Raw genomic sequence first — 16219 nt, 5'->3', positions numbered from 1 at the left:
CCAATTCGGGTCACGAAAAGCAGACACAGGGTTACGGAGTAGAGAAGACTTCGAGACGGATGTAAGAAGGTTGAAGGATCTCTTAGACTTATAAATCCCATGCTGACTCCTAGTAATAGGACCAGTGGATAGACTAGAGGGAGAGACGGGAGTGAGTGGAGGAGGAGAGCTAGGTGGGAGAGCGGAAGAAGACGTTGGGGTCGGCCCAACAGGTAACAAAGGAACGATCTACCCAAGTGAGGGGGCAGATTGTTATAACCCGTATTTTGCACATTAGGATATTTTGGAGATAATGGTAACAAGTCAAGGACAAGGCTATGTTTGATCTTGTTGGATACAAAATTTTTATGACTAAATTAGAATTTCAACTTGAAAATATTAGAAAAAGTAAGGGGCAAAAATTGGAATTTCTCATGGAGGATGTTATATCCCGTATTTTATACGGTTGGATGTTTTAAGGTAGCCGTGGTAAAGTTAAGGGAATGAACATCTTCCAAAATTTATTTAATATACAAGTTGGATATGAATATTATTTATGATCATTAATAGTGTGGAAATATTGGAAAAGGCAAAGGGCAAAAAGGAAAATTCGCAAAGTGGCCTATGGTAATATTGTGGAAGGCTAGGGGTAAAATGGGAATTTTACAAAGTCTTCAAGAAGACTCATATGGGCCCCACATGCCACATGGCAGCCCGTGATTGGAGGAAAGGGGTGTGTTGGACCAATGAAATCTTGACATGTGTCACCACTTAAATCTTGACATTTGTCACCACTTAGGGCTTGACACGTGTCACCACTTAGGGGATGACATGTGTCACCCCTAAAGTTGTATATATATATATATGAGTCTTATGACTCATTAATTCCCATACTCATCTAGAGAGTTCAAGAGGGAGGAACCGAAATTACAAGAAAAAAAAAAGAAGAGAAGAGAAGAGAAACTTAGGCTAGAAACAAGGAAAGAGCTACGATTTTGGGAGGAGAAAAAGGTAAGTTCTCCGATTCCGTTCCAAGAATTAATTATATGAGCTATACCATGATGTTATGAAGATGTTAGTAATGAAATTTTATGGTTTTAGGCAGCCCAAAACGTTACCAAACAGTCCCTAAGTTTCAGCTGCGCTAAAGGAAATTCCGAGGCAAGTTTTGGCGAGTTTTGGTGAATTTCGGGAAAGGTAAAGTTTTCTGTTTTGAACTGGACTTTATGATGATGTTATGAAGTATATTACATGTCTTAAAATACGCTGGAAGTGGAAAAAAATGTATAAGGATGTTTGACGTTGGAAACAAACTAAATGGAAGTCGTAGTAGTTAAATCGAAGTCGCGTAGTGTGTTGTTGTTGTGGTGCTGCTGTTTGGTGGTGGTTTAATTGCGTGTTGCAGGGCTGTAAAGTACTCAAAAATGGATGTGGGTGCTGCTGGTTGCAGCCACACAACCCTCCGTTTGGTATGACTACATATTTTACGAAATAAAGGTTAAAAACTCTATTTTGGTACCGTAGTTTGGAATGAGTTGTATAGAGCTTGTATTGTGTAAAGTTGAAGTGATTTACTTGTATATATGCTGCTGGCTGTTGTTGTTGGTATGGTTGTTTACATTGTGGCCGAGTTGAAAACTCGGGGATGTTCAAGTTACAGGGGAGATGCTGCCCGATTTTCGGTAGATTCGGAGCTAGTAATAAACTAGTCGAGAGACATAGATAAGGGAATGATTCCTATGGTTACTTGGGTGTAGAATTGGAAATTGGAAAGTGAAAATTTATTAACCTTAGTATTAATTTCATGTTAAATAGGTTCAAGAGACGACGAGGCGAGCATAGTTAAGAGTAATCTGTATGAGGTATGTAAAGCGAACCTTTCTTTCTTTTGGCATGTTTTTGACATAAGTATGTAAAGCATATTCTCTTGATTTTCATGTTTTAACATAAGTATGTAAAGCATATTCTTTCGATTTTCATGTTTTGACATAAGTATGTAAAGCTAATCTTTGTTTTGGTATGATATTTATGAAACAAAAATATGACTTTTATATAATTTCAAAGAGGTTCCTATTCCTAGAGCCATTAGGATAGCCAATTCCTTGATTTCCAAAAGGTATTTTATTATGCCTAGATACGTCTATATGATTCCAGAAGATTTATTTTGATATAATCCGGGGTAACTTTTGAAAGGTACTTGACATGAGTCTCGTCTCGATTTTTAAATGATAGCTCATTCTGATTATTCCATTGAGTCTTAAATATGATTTAAATTGCATATAGTTTCTCACTACTCCACTCGTGGATGCCTCAATGCTTCTTTCACTGAGCCTGGGCCAGGATATATTTTCGTGCGTATTTCTCTGCATTATTCGCCGTGTCCCGACGTGAGGGGGCAGGTATGACATGTACCATGGGGTGGTAAATATTATGCTACGGAGTTATGCTGTGCCATGTACATATATGTTTGTGATATGATATGATATGATATGATATGATTTAATATGGCCATCTGATATGATATGATTTGTTACGGAGATATTCTCTACTCTGGTGTTATGCTGTGCCGTGGCGCCGATGATGGGAGGGCGACCACACTTTGTTCACCGAGTCCCATAATGGGGCCGGATATGGCATATGTTTTTCTGTATACATTATCTGAGGTTTTGATCAGCATTTGATATCTCCGAACATTTTGCTCAGTTTTGTACATTCTATCACGGTAATGACTTTACTTATTACAACCCATTATATGTGGTTTGATAAACATTTGAAATTTTTGGATATTTTGCTCATTTTGTACATTTTGCTCTGGTAATGACTTTACTGATTTCAGTCCATGCTTTACATACTCAGTACATTTTCCGTACTGACCCCCTTTCTTCGGGGGCTGCGTTATATGCCCGCAAGTACAGATGATTGGTTTGCTGATCCGCTCGCTTAGGACATCCACCATGTTGGTCGACAGTGCTCCTTTGTTCGGAGTTCTATTTTGGTACTGACACTTTCTATTGTATATATATATATACGTTGTTCAGAGGTACGGCGGGGCCCTGTCCCGTCATATGACTAGGATATCATTCTGTAGAGGTCTGTAGACATGAGATGTGGGTTTTGTATATATGTTTTGGGTTTTGTGTGTTTCGTTATGGCCTATCGGCCCTCGTGCGTTATATCTATTTTGTGATCTATTTAGAGATCCCTTCTGATCATTACCTATGCTTATTCGATTAATGTACTAAGTGGGGCTAAGGGTACGTATGGGTGCCCAACTCGGGCACCAGTCATGGCCTACGGAGTTGGGTCGTGACACAAATCCACTGGCTGGACACGGGGGGATAGGCAGGGTGTGGAAGGATGTAACACCCCGAATTTTTTTCCGCAAAGACTCAAACATTTTTTCACGTGTGTGTAGTTTCGAATCGAAGGACTTGTAATTTTATATATGAGTTAGGATCAATTCCTAAGTATTTGAAGTGTGTTAGATGTGTTTAGGGGTCATAAGGGATCTCTAACACCAAACCGAGTCCAAAGAATTCCAATCGATTAAGTTTTCGAATGAGTTAGTATAAAGGTCAATTTCAAATGAGCATATCTCATAGAATATAATGAATTGGGTGTCCTATGACCTATCAAATTAAAGTTCCTTGAGTCTTCTTTCTAACTCCACCAAGATTGCATTTTTTTAGAGTTCGGAGTCAAAAATTATGACCCTTTTTCTACAGACTAGTACTGCAGGAATTTCAGGCCTGGACTCTAACTGCAGAAAATTTAGGCTTGGCGCTCCAGTGGCGCCCGGCGCCACTATAGCGCCAGAAAACGGCCTCAGTAGTTTGGTCCTTGGCGCGACGCGCCACTATTAGGTGTACAGGGTTTTAAGCCCATTTTAGCTTGGCGTTGCAATGGCGCGACGCGCCACTATAGCGCCAGCAGAGTTTTTGCTCAGTTTTTCAGATTTTGAAGAGGGGCAACTTGGATATTTTTCCTTAAAATATATACCCTACCATGGAAAATCGAGAAACAACCACCTTTATCACAATTCACAACCTTTTCACTTTCATTTCATTCCACTATGTATCACTGGATAATTTGATATGTTGAATAACTTGGAAAATCGAGAAACAACCTCCTTTAAAACTTGAATTGCTTACCTTTTCAGTAAATAAAACTTGACTCTTTGCAGAATAAACATCTTTACAACTCTGACATGGAGATAACACGCGTGAGACACTCGCATTTAGCAGTGTAACAGATTCTGTTGCACAAGCTTCGAATGGCAAGGGACAGGAAAGCACAAGTCATAGACACACGTAACATGTAGCAGTATGCTAATATTATTCCCTCCGTCTAAATGACACTTTTTTTAGTCACCGTAAGAAAATTAACATCTTTTTATATTAGTAATTATTAACTTTATGATTAATAAGATGATTTATAGTAACACAAATATAGACTCATATTGGAATATAAGTTTTAAAAATCTTTCCTATATTCTTAAACTCTATCCATAGTCAAACACATTCACGTGGATTAAAACGGAGAAAATAATATCCACATAGATAGATGAGTAAGGTAAGGGCGCTGGTTTTGGTACAAAAAACGCTGCCTACGCCTCTAGTTTTCGAACGTTCTCCTTTAGAGTGTGCCTACTCTTTCACTAATTTTAAGTTTGCAAAATCAAAATATTCATTTACACATTGAAACTTTTGTTGTATTTGGACACATAAACATATATAGAGTTTTAATCGGATATTTTTAGTTCAATGGTGTGTATTCTCAAGTATTCATTGTGTACACATTCTAATTGAGGCTATTGTATGTAATTAAAGGAGATAATATATTTATGTTGTTAACTTAATTACTTAATAAACATTTGAGAATATGCACAAAAAATGTTCTAAAATTCAAATCAAAAATGTCTAACATGACCGAATGTGTGGTACTTGATTAGAACAAGCGTTAGTATGAGTATTTAAATGAAATTTAGTGATAAATTAAATGAGTTCACAATGTATTAAATCAAAAAAAAAATTATTATATAAATAATGATAATTTTTTTAATAATTTATTTACATATTAAATAGAAGAAAACATCTTTCCAGATTAATGGTGTAATCTCTCTTTTCCTAAGAGAGGTTTGAGTCCACTGATTTTTTGAAAATTCATCCCAAAGTCCAGTCCCCTCCTAAATGGAAAGGTGTTGTCGGTTGTGTGGATCATTGCCATCACCCGCGTGTACAACTGTAAAGACGCTGCTATTAAAATTACTCCAATCTCTCACAAAAATCAGTGATCTACATTATTCACTGCTATAAATTCTGCCCCTCTCCGCAATTATCTCCTTTAACTACAAATCTTGAAAAAAATCTTGTATTTTCTCTATTTAGTCCAAACCCAGATCTACTCTCTCTTTTTAGGTAAAAAGCTTCAAGCTTTCAAATTTCTCTAGTTCATTAAAAGGGAAAAAAAATCAATTTTTGGCTTACCCTTTTGATTTTCTTGGTTTTGCAGGTTGAAATCTTGGATTATAATAATGTCGACAGATGTGCATTCTAATGGAAATGTCCCAAATTCAAAGGCATTCAAGATTTTCATAGGCTATGATCCTCGTGAAGATGTTGCTTATGAGGTGTGTCGTTATTCCCTTCTGAAAAGATCTTCAATCCCACTTGAAATCATACCCATTAAACAATCGGAGTTAAGGGAAAAAGGGTTATACTGGCGTGAAAGGGGGAAATTAGAAAGCACTGAGTTTTCCTTTTCTCGTTTCTTGACACCCCATTTGGCTAATTTTGAAGGGTGGGCTATGTTTGTTGATTGTGATTTCTTGTATTTAGGGGATATTAAAGAATTGAGGGATATGGTTGATGATAAATATGCTTTAATGTGTGTACAACATGATTATGCTCCAAAAGAGACTACAAAAATGGATGGGGCAGTCCAAACTGTTTATCCTAGGAAGAATTGGTCATCAATGGTTCTTTACAATTGTGGACATCCAAAGAATAGGGTGTTGACACCTGAGATAGTGAATACTGAATCTGGGGCATTTCTTCATAGGTTTACCTGGTTGGAAGATGACGAGATTGGGGAAGTTCCGTTCGTTTGGAACTTCCTCGTAGGGCATAATAAGGTTGTCGAGGGTGATCCAGCTACATTTCCTAAGTCAATTCATTATACACTTGGTGGACCTTGGTTTGAGGCTTGGAAGGATTGTGAATTTGGTGATTTGTGGATAAAGGAGCTCGAGGAGTACAAGAAGGCGATAGAGAAGAAGGTGGATTAGGCCAATGTAGCCTTATGGTAGTGTTTGATTCCCACAGTTTTTTTAGTTAAAGGTTATTGATTCGTTACAATGCATCTTCAGGGCTATGCTTCCTTGATTTAGTCTTCCATATTGTTTTGATCTGTATTGCGAGATGTAACCGATTCATTCCAAATCAAATAGTTAGTAAGCAGTTTTATATCGTTGTATTGTAATCATAATAGATTCATTAAAGAAAAAACATGATCATCTCGATCTTTTATATCAAGTATGCTTCTGGTTACTTGATGTTACGACTTTTACTAAGTAAGCAGTTTTTTCTATCATATCTTTTTGTACTGTATTTGCAACAGATTCATTAACGAGAGAACAAGATCATTCTGATCTTTAAGTATGTTTTACTGGTTACTTAGGAAACATCTCTCTACCTCCACAAAGTTGGATTAAGGTCTCCGTGCACTCCACCTGTGGGGATTACATTGGTTATTTGATGTTATAAATGAAATAGCTTGTCCCGAGGTTTTGTTGCTGTTCAGTAATTCTGTATTTGGTCGTATCAAAATACATTGTCTTTCTTCCTCTTCATGGAGGAGGCATTACACCCTTACTGCTGATATTTGTCCTTGTGAAGATTCATCTTACACAAATTTGTATGTCCACTTATTCTTTTGCTTGATAAAGCTGAAGCACCGTGTTACTCTTATTCTAATATGATCAAGCGTTGAGATGTCAAATGAACATGCATTCACAATCTAGAAACTATAAAGCAGTGTTGTGGATGGTTCAGAAAGGCTTTTTTGCATATTGGACAACGGGAATGAGTTGTTTTTCATAATGCCGTGAGTGTGTAAATGATACTGCTATTATGGGATCCAGTTGCAACATCGTATTGAATAAGACCATGAGCTCACAAGATGCCACTACTTTACTCAATAGCTTCAGATTAAATAATTTTCTTTGATAAAGTTACAGACATCAGTGCTACAAAGTTGAGCGCCTCCTCCATCACATAAATTCAATTGACACTTCCACGATAGCTAAAGGAGTAAACCAATTGAAAGAAAATAACAATCCAATTGGCAGATGAGCGATGAGGTATAAACCCTGGGTGATTTGTCATTTTACATAAGTTGATCAGTCCAGTGCTGATCAAAAGATTCAACAGTACACAAGTAAGAAGAACTGACCACCAAATATGGACAAATGTAAGGAAACTGAGTAAATTGCTCACCATCAAACTATCCTAAGCAGATCCAAATTCCGCAAACCATTTCTCATGTTTTTCAATGTCAGCCGCTGAGACACTCGGTTGAACTTTGGAAATAGCTTCAACGAAGTCACACATCGCTACAGGATCCTTAGCAATGTCATCCTTGGCCATGTTCTTAATCTCCTCACGTGTCTTCCCAGCTATCTTTCGCCTCATGCCATTCATAGAAGCATCTCGGCAAACATTTGTGAGGTCATCTCCACTATATCCCTCTGTTTTACGAGCTACTTCATCAATGTCCACATCTACAGCTACCTGATGTCACAGGCAGGCATTTGCACTTCGTTAAAAGAAACTCCACTCTTGAATAAAAAAAATGAAAGGTTTATTCCAGTTTAGTTAATTCCCAGATTGATTGCTTCTCTCAACAAGAAATTCTCGTTAATTTGGTACTTGTTCGTACGGTTGAAGAATGACAAAAGTCCACATTGATGGTTAATGAGTTGGGTGGACTCCTTATAAGGTGTGAGCAATTCTCCTCCCTTTGAACTAGTTTTTGGTATGTGAGTTAGGCCTAAAACCTAATTTAACACGTACTGTCCAAAATATGCCATGTTATAACACATGCCACACATGAATGCATATTTAGGTTGAGCATATATATAAGGTATATATGTCATATAATGCGTAAGTAGCTTTATGCATTAAATACCATAAACTTTTGAATATATGTTTAGATATGATCAAGAAAAATAATTGTTGAGCTATTCGAATAAGATCAAACACATTTCAAATTAACCTTATTATAAAATTATATAGCATAAATAAAGGGTTAAACGTAGTTAAAATAATAGGCTACCCGGAAATAGTTGTCAAACTTATTAATTATTAAAAATATATGAGGACATACAATATCAACTTCTTATAAATATCTGCTGAATATTAATAAAACCTTTATTAAACACAATTGAAAAAAGGCAAACCAAAATAATGTACTGCTTTCCTGACAAATGAAGAGCACACACATGAGTTACGAAATTGGAGCCTTTCAAATAAGAAAGGGCCAATTCAGGAGTATATCAAGATCTGCAAATCTAGAAAAATACGTACATTCAGGAATATGGAGTTTTTTCTCCTAAGTAAATTTAAATAACATTGTTTTTAAAGATTATAATAAGTTTTCTTTTTCAATGTATTAAGAAAATAAAATAAATTAAATTAAACACCCTGAATTATGTAAAAACAGATATAAGATTAACATGACTGTACTACTCAAAAAAGAAAGAAAAAGTACTAAATAAGAATTGATCCATAATCCTCTAGACAAATTAAATACTAATTCAACGTTTTTGAAACATGAGTGCTAACTGGTAATATATAAATGAAAGTGAGTTCGACGTGGAGTCAGGGCGGAGCCATCTTGAGTTCAGGGGATTTAGCCGAACCCCCTTCGGCAGAAAATTATATTATTTATACATAGTTAAAATAATTTTTTATGTAAATATAATAGATGTTGAACCCTCTTCGACTAGTTTGTGGGTCTACTCTTTAGATTTTGAACCCCTTAATTAATGAAAATTCTGGCTCCGTCACTGTCTGGAGTGAAGCTTTGTCGCAGCTATTAGATATGGATTGACATGACAAGCTGACCTAAATAAGTAAGTAAGAACAATCGTTGGTATGTAATCGCTTAAGGAAAGCGAAAGGAACAAGATTGATCACGGAAGAACTGCTACCTCCTATCTTGATTACCTTTCTAAGCAAAAATCTCTCTCTCCAACTCGGTGTGGCGTAGTCTCCACCACAATGCAGTTATTTTTTTTAAGTATTCGGAAAAAAAAAACATTTATTTTTATAAAAAATCATGAATTCACGTGAATCATAATTTAAATCATAAATTCCCCCCTCGGTGGCCAGGCCAGTGGATAAACTCTTCATTAATTTTTGAACGTGACAACAGTATAAATGCCCGGTTTGTCTAGTCCAAAGTATCTCAATGGGCTGTACATTGTAATTCCAGCACAAAGCAGAGGGGCTGCTGCAGCTAAGGGCAAGTTTTCTGGTACATGAAACACAAAATGTTCATCTATAACTATCATGTCTGAGTAGCCTCCATACGTTGGTGTTCCGTCATTGTAGATTGCATTGTAGGTAGCTATTCCTTTGGAGCAATAATTCTCAAGATTGTTCGTGCAGTCTTCACAAGATCGACATGATCCACAATATCCCCCGACAGCAACTTTCTCCCCAACGGTGAGCTTCTCTACCTTCCTCCCAACCTCAGTTACTTCGCCCATGATTTCATGTCTACATCCATCAATTAAGCTATAAGAGTTAAAATTCAAGTTGATCTTATGAAAAACTAATAGAGCTATTGAACTTGGAGATAGCAAAGGATTGAGCCAAGACACTTAATCATTACGCATAATACATAGATAGACACTTTAATTTGGCCTCAACTGACGACTAAAAGCTTCAACTTTAAGAATGCACATCAAGACACCAATAAAATTGAGACCAAACCCGGGGACTAGAGGGTATAGAGAAGATCCCCATTCATTCTTCAATTGATGAATATCAGAATGACAGATACCACAATAAAGAACCTTCAATTTAACATCCTTATCGCCCGTTGCCCTGCAACCACATCATTTGAACTGTTAAGATGAACATGACAACATTATTGAACAATGCATTCAAGAGGTTAAAGAACAACACAATCTTGACTTCTTCAATGGATAATAATGTGATTTCGAATAACGTTGAACCTTGATCTTCCAGTGTCTTTTCGACTCAATGCTTCAGGACAAAACCAAACAAAAAGAACTTTAAATATGATTTTTCCAACTTGTACTAATATGCAGAGGCAAACTAGAGATTTCTTCCTATCTGTCCATAGTCTCGGTGGACAGAGTTACTTATGTGATGAGAGGTAACAGGACCCGTGGAATTAGTCAAGGTACGCACAAGCTTGCGCTGAACATCATGATTAAAAAAAACAAAAAACATATCGTTGTAATCCCAACAAGCGAGGTCTACGAGACTAGGATGTACTCAGGCCTTTGTGAGGTAGAGAGACGGTTTCCGATAGACCTGAACATCATGATTATTAAAAGAAATATGTACCTTCTAAAGAATTTGAATGGGGAGAGGAATCCAGAAGTGTCTCTAGCAGCCCAACCAAAAGCCTCAACAGGGTGTGCTTCCTCTGGTGATTTCTCCATAGCTCAATTCTTATTGTTAATAAGATGATTTTTAGATCGATATTTCTTTATGACTTGGTTTATAGTATGTGTGTTTGGTAGGAAGGAAAAACAAGTGAACTTTTAAATCATTTTTTCTAGTGTTTGGCTAACAAAACACTATGGGGTAGGATGAGGTGGGAAGTGGGGTTTCGAGGGTAGGATGGTCAAGGGGTGGGGGGTGGGCGTCGAGTATGTGAGGAGGAGATAATGAACTTGAAATGTCATTTATGAAACTTGTTTTTCCTACTTTCATTACGGAAATTATTTTCCTCATTTTTAATAACTTGTTTTCTTAGAAAAAATGCATTTTGACCAATAAAACATGGGAAAATTGAAAACCTGGATACTATTTTCCTTCTTACCAAACACACCAAGTTTCAAATCTTCATTTCTTAAACATCTTGCTAAGTCAAACTTAATCACATAAACTGCGTTATAATAACAATGCAGTTATTTTTTTTAAGTATTCGGAACAAAAAAAACATTTATTTTTATAAAAAATCATGAATTCACGTGAATCATAATTTAAATCATAAATTCCCCCCTCGGTGGCCAGGCCAGTGGATAAACTCTTCATTAATTTTTGAACGTGACAACAGTATAAAGTGAGTAATTTGACAATTGGCGTGGACCAGTTGTTGATGTGTTCCAACATTTAAGGTTATTTTACTTGAATTGATCCAACATATCATGTTTTGCATTTAAATGGTATCATTCGTTTTCTAAAGAAATTCAAACAAAATTGACCTCTCATAAAGAGGAACGATAATTACTTCAACTTTTCTCGTGCATCGGTAAGTTATTTTTGGAACGGATTTCATTATAACATTTTTGCAGACAGGACAGACTGGAAAAAGTGAGTCAACATTATTATTTTTTAGGGTTTAAATAATAATAAAAAATGATTTTGCAAATATATTATACAAGATAATTTTACAAAATACAATTAACTAATTCATAATGTAATTACAAAATTTTGTTTATTTTTTACAACAGCATTAAGAAACTTGATATACAATATTATACAAAATTATAAGAGGTACAGTACTTATGTACTCATATACAATAGTATATAATATATGTTCTTTCTCAAATTCAATTTTCTCCCTTCTTAGTCAAGCTTTAATTTGAAGTTTCTATTTTGGTTCAAGTGGGCAGCATTGCTCTTCTGCATGTCCATGAAATTTTGAAAGATTCAATTATCTCAGAGATAGATAGATAGAAATGTAGGAATTTCTCAAACGAACCACACTCCTACATATAAATCAATAGTTCATTGATTAGAAGGGGCTGGGAAAGCTTGAACCACTATTATACAAGAAACTAATTTTATATTCTTTTTTGAATCCAAGCATCTTCATTCAAAAACATCTCAAAAATTACACAAAATTATTCAAAATATCATATTTAGGTTCCATAATATATAATCGATCTTTTGCAACAATAACGACTTGAAATAGAGTTCATTTGCGGAAATTTAATTTTAAACTTTGAAGCTTCAAACTTTAACATTCACTAAATATCAATTTTTACTTATAATTATATCAATCTTTCAACGTAGGCTAGATTAGTTTGATAGATCTTTCTATTAGTTTATCCTACAATAAAAGTAACATTAATTTATAGAAAAACTGCGTGGGAAACAAAAATGCGGTAAAACAACAAAGGAAAAAATGTCAAAAAACAAATCACACTATTTGCAAAATTTTATATTTTCTAGGAGATAAATCATACTACATGCAAAGTTATATTTATGATTTTATAAAAGGCAATTGTGGAAAGTATGATTCAAATTATGTTCTTAAATGTTTTTATTAATATGTGTGCATTGCCTCACAAATTCACCTAATATGAAATGGAGGAAGTAAGACAAAAGAAATACTAAATGATGCATATAGTCCGCATATTTTTGCAATTATGTTGGAGCACCACATATAAATGAGCCTTGCAGTACGCTATTCAAATTTAGCCGAGGCTCCGGTGCGAGTGAGAAACCAAAAATAGAATAAAATTTGCAATTAACAAAGTGAATCCCATTGGACAATTGTGAGTTGTGACTGAATCAATAATATTCTTTTTTGACTCGTATAAATAATGTATATATATACATCCTTAATTCACGTATTGAACAACTTGCTTGACCCAAGAACATGGTTTACAAGTTTCCCATGGTTTCTCGAGTCATTTGGAAATAATAATTACGTAACTTATTATATTAATGCAGCTTGTTAAAAAATGGACTACGTTTGACTGATATACCATTAATTAAATTAATGTTGGGATTCCAATAGAATTAAGTCTGAAAAGAAACTTTGCAATGTTCATCTGTATTTCATATATATATATATAATGCATGGGAAATTGAGTTGGATGGATACAGGAACCTTGCCATTTTACCTTATGCATGAACCTATATGTAGTTATATTATATATTCTTTTGTTATGATTTATGATTAGTGTATTTCTATTTAATTATTACAACAAGTTGTTTACATGATTTTTTAAGTTATTGAATTAGACTTATTATGGATAGTTAATTATGTATTCTTTTGTTATAAGTCTCTTTCTTCTATAGTATGAAAACATTTTACACTATCAAATATAAGATTACCTTGTATTATTATCATAAAAATTTGGTATGTATTTTTTTTGCATGTGTTAGAACATAATTAAGTAAATGAAAATATCGAGACAAATTGTCTTGCTTTAGAATCTCCATAAAATTCTCACCATGACCCTCTGTTTTTAACGTACAGCCCATTAATATTTTCACATGTAATGTAATATATACAACATATTTTACTTTTCCATAAAACAAAGTTACCAATAATAATAATATATATATATATATATATATATATATATATATATATATAATGAGATAAATGAAGAGAAACAAAAATTACATATTATACTAAAAGCTAATGCATTAGCTTGGCGAGCTTTAAGTACGTTATCTGGATTACACATTAACAAAATTAGCAACCAACATAATAATTATGTCTTACAATTACACCTAAAATTACAGTGTAAGATACAATTAAACATATAAGATTAACATAATTAATTATATGAGATGCCATTAATTAAAAAGCGTCATTTCTCTTGTACATTAATACCCTTGAGAAAGTCTTCTGTTCGAAGCCCTATCACTTTTGCATCCGATTTCTTCATTATCCTTAGCCTTTTGCATGATTCACTAAACATCCTGTAAATTAAATCATAAATTTAATATTCATTAAAGCTAATTAAATAGACAGAGAGGAAATTAAAAATAGAAAAATTTTCCTAAATCCTATAGTGATTCTTCCCAATTACATTCTACTCCTACTCTTTTAAAAATTATCCAAAATTCCTTCTTTTTGGTCACTTTTGGATATATCACGTACGTCCTGATACATCACGTAAAGTGATAAATATGATCGATACACCACGTAAAACGATGTATCTGACGTCCTGATACATCACGTCAGTGATGTATCTGATCGGTACATCCCCGTAGTATTAGAGAATAAGAGAAAGTAAAGATTTTATAATTTTTTCAAATGATAAAAAAAATTAAAAAATATTATAAAATAAATCGTATATTTATCTAATTTTTCCTTAAAAATAAACAGATCGATGGGCCTGCTGGTACCAGTAAGAATTATTCAAAGCACAATTGAGTAGTGTGTATATAATAGGACGACATGCATGGAAAAATTGTCTACCAGTTCATGATTGTCAAAAGGGAAACGTGGTCCAAAATAGTTTTCAATGTGATAATTACTGCTTGGTTGTCCCCCAGGGACATTCTTGTCTTATTCAAACAATATAACATGAATATTAATTGTATTCATATTAGTCTTTTTTAAGAGGCCTGCAAAATTCAAAGTGAATTGGCGTGTAAAAAAAAATGAACTTACTGCCATGGAACATCACCCACAAGCATCCAGTCTCCATCTTTATCCTCGTATATAGGAATGTACTCTGAACTACTCTCTCCATCCTTCAATGCTTTGCCTATCCACAAATTCCCACTTCTCAATATATACACGATAAGGATCGTTTGGTATAAGGGATAAAAGGACAGATGAAAATATTATTAATGTAGAACAAAAAATACTCCTGCTAATTCATACAAAGATATTTAACTCAACACTCATACAATTTAAAATTTCTAGGTACGTACCTGATTATATATAATTCATCTACAATGGAACACGAATAAATTGAAGTAATTAAGAAGAAATTTACTTACAAATGCCATAGAAGTGGAAGAGTTTTTCAAGATTCATAACAAATCCATAGTAGTCCTTGTGACTGCTCAAATCAACTTTTCTAAGAAAAGGTGCACCATCCATGCTAACTTTCACGTACATCTTCTTTGATCTTGCGCCACTATTACTATTACTATTACTATTATTCTTTCTACGATAACCACAAACTGGTGGCCATCCAACAACTTGGTTCTTATCATCGTTAACGTTGCTGCTACTTCGATCGTTGTCGATCTCCGAAAACACCCTTTTCTTCTTCTCATTTTTTGAACTAGGAATAAGCCCTAATCTAAGCTCTGTAATTTCAAGTTCTGTTGCCATTTCTTTTTGAAGAGACAACTTTTTGAGTTTAAGTTGTTTGATGAGAAAAAAGAGGATAGTTATAATTTATATATAGTGTGTGTAAGGAGCAATGGGAAGTCAATGAAAATAAATGGTCGGTCACATGATGGTAGGGAACTATATGTTACCTATAACACTAATATGGACAGGCAATTTCCTAATTTTATATGGTACCACTTATCGTACGTATGTACCTAGGGTTATACTCTCTTTGTTGCAAAATAAATGATATTTTGGGGGTGTGGCACATCTCTTAAAAAATTACTTAAAGGCATTAAGTTTTACTTTCTTTCCAAACTTTTCTTAAGACTAGAGAGAGTCGATAAAAATTCATCAAAGAGAATTTTGGATAAAATAATTAATATTGCTATGTTTTAATTTAAGTGTCTTATTTTTCTTTTTAATATGTCTCAAAAAAGTGTCCCTTATTATATTTAGTAAGTTTTTTTCAATTTCAACATTCTACATGACAAGTTTAACACCACATTTTTAATTTAAGATCACGAGATTCAAAAATTTCACTTTATTTTTAAAATTTTATGTCCAATCAAAGTGAGACACTTAAATTAGGGCGGAGGAATTACATTTTTGGACTTTGAAAAAAAAACATTCATTTTAAGCCATAAAAAATAGCCAAAAAATTATTTATAGTGGAATGGAAGGAGTAAAGACATATCATGTTTCCTCATAGATAAACAAGAAGAGAAGAGTAAGGACAGACAGACCTATACACATAATATTTGATTTTGGAGATAACCGGTGAATGTTTTCTAAGAAGTGTTTGATAGAAGAAAATAAAATAGGAATAATCGTCATAGTTCACATCTAAGATGAATTTAGCAGGAACAAGTACAATGGTACTCGGTATCAAGTTATTTGTCATGATTTCTAAAAATACTTGTATCAAATTATTTATTAT

The 16219-nt window shown here is 34.2% G+C and overlaps 3 protein-coding genes across 10 annotated transcripts; 1 reads left to right on the top strand and 2 right to left on the bottom strand.

Annotated features, from left to right (window-relative positions):
• Positions 1-874: 874 nt before the first annotated feature.
• Positions 875-6512, top strand: LOC129899559 (protein CDI-like). 8 transcript variants are annotated; one of them, XR_008769548.1, is made up of 5 exons: positions 888-990; positions 1081-1176; positions 1795-1841; positions 2263-2701; positions 2836-3123. XR_008769548.1 is itself a non-coding variant. In XM_055974561.1 (4 exons), the coding sequence occupies exons 3-4, from the start codon at positions 1837-1839 to the stop codon at positions 6263-6265; spliced, it is 780 nt and encodes a 259-aa protein (XP_055830536.1). In that variant the 5' UTR covers positions 875-990; positions 1081-1176; positions 1795-1836; the 3' UTR covers positions 6266-6512. The 8 variants fall into 8 exon arrangements, 3 of the variants coding, with proteins under 3 accessions (XP_055830536.1, XP_055830538.1, XP_055830539.1); XM_055974561.1 differs by lacking the exons at positions 2263-2701; positions 2836-3123 and adding an exon at positions 5491-6512 and having other exon boundaries at positions 875-990; XR_008769550.1 differs by lacking the exon at positions 2263-2701 and having other exon boundaries at positions 2895-3123.
• Positions 6513-9363: 2851 nt separating this feature from the next.
• LOC129900419 (8-hydroxygeraniol dehydrogenase-like) lies at positions 9364-10693 on the bottom strand. Its single transcript, XM_055975392.1, has 3 exons — positions 10581-10693; positions 9978-10091; positions 9364-9761 (listed from the first exon to the last, which is right to left on the bottom strand). Exons 1-3 carry the CDS (start codon positions 10676-10678, stop codon positions 9392-9394), a joined length of 582 nt encoding a protein of 193 aa, XP_055831367.1. The 5' UTR covers positions 10679-10693; the 3' UTR covers positions 9364-9391.
• Positions 10694-13606: 2913 nt separating this feature from the next.
• Positions 13607-15345, bottom strand: LOC129900653 (auxin-induced protein 22C-like). The gene is made up of 3 exons (XM_055975667.1): positions 14940-15345; positions 14605-14701; positions 13607-13907 (listed from the first exon to the last, which is right to left on the bottom strand). Exons 1-3 carry the CDS (start codon positions 15277-15279, stop codon positions 13796-13798), a joined length of 549 nt encoding a protein of 182 aa, XP_055831642.1. The 5' UTR covers positions 15280-15345; the 3' UTR covers positions 13607-13795.
• Between the last annotated feature and the right edge of the window lie 874 nt (positions 15346-16219).

The sequence above is a fragment of the Solanum dulcamara genome, chromosome 8, assembly GCF_947179165.1.
Source record: "Solanum dulcamara chromosome 8, daSolDulc1.2, whole genome shotgun sequence".
NCBI classification, from domain to species: Eukaryota; Viridiplantae; Streptophyta; class Magnoliopsida; order Solanales; family Solanaceae; genus Solanum; species Solanum dulcamara.
This window is presented reverse-complemented; position numbering and strand designations above follow the sequence as displayed.

What these genes read in the sequence shown, in the direction of transcription:
- LOC129900419 (XM_055975392.1), bottom strand. Translation starts at nt 10,678, where the DNA reads ATGGAGAAATCACCAGAGGAAGCACACCCTGTTGAGGCTTTTGGTTGG. An exon ending in CCATTCAAATTCTTTAGAAG is followed by an intron (nt 10,092 to 10,580) that starts GTACATATTTCT and finishes ATGTGGTTGCAG; the next exon opens with GGCAACGGGCGATAAGGATG. An exon ending in CTATACCCTCTAGTCCCCGG is followed by an intron (nt 9,762 to 9,977) that starts GTTTGGTCTCAA and finishes TGATGGATGTAG; the next exon opens with ACATGAAATCATGGGCGAAG.
- LOC129900653 (XM_055975667.1), bottom strand. Translation starts at nt 15,279, where the DNA reads ATGGCAACAGAACTTGAAATTACAGAGCTTAGATTAGGGCTTATTCCT. An exon ending in CTTCCACTTCTATGGCATTT is followed by an intron (nt 14,702 to 14,939) that starts GTAAGTAAATTT and finishes ATTTGTGGATAG; the next exon opens with GCAAAGCATTGAAGGATGGA. An exon ending in GTGGGTGATGTTCCATGGCA is followed by an intron (nt 13,908 to 14,604) that starts GTAAGTTCATTT and finishes TTTAATTTACAG; the next exon opens with GATGTTTAGTGAATCATGCA.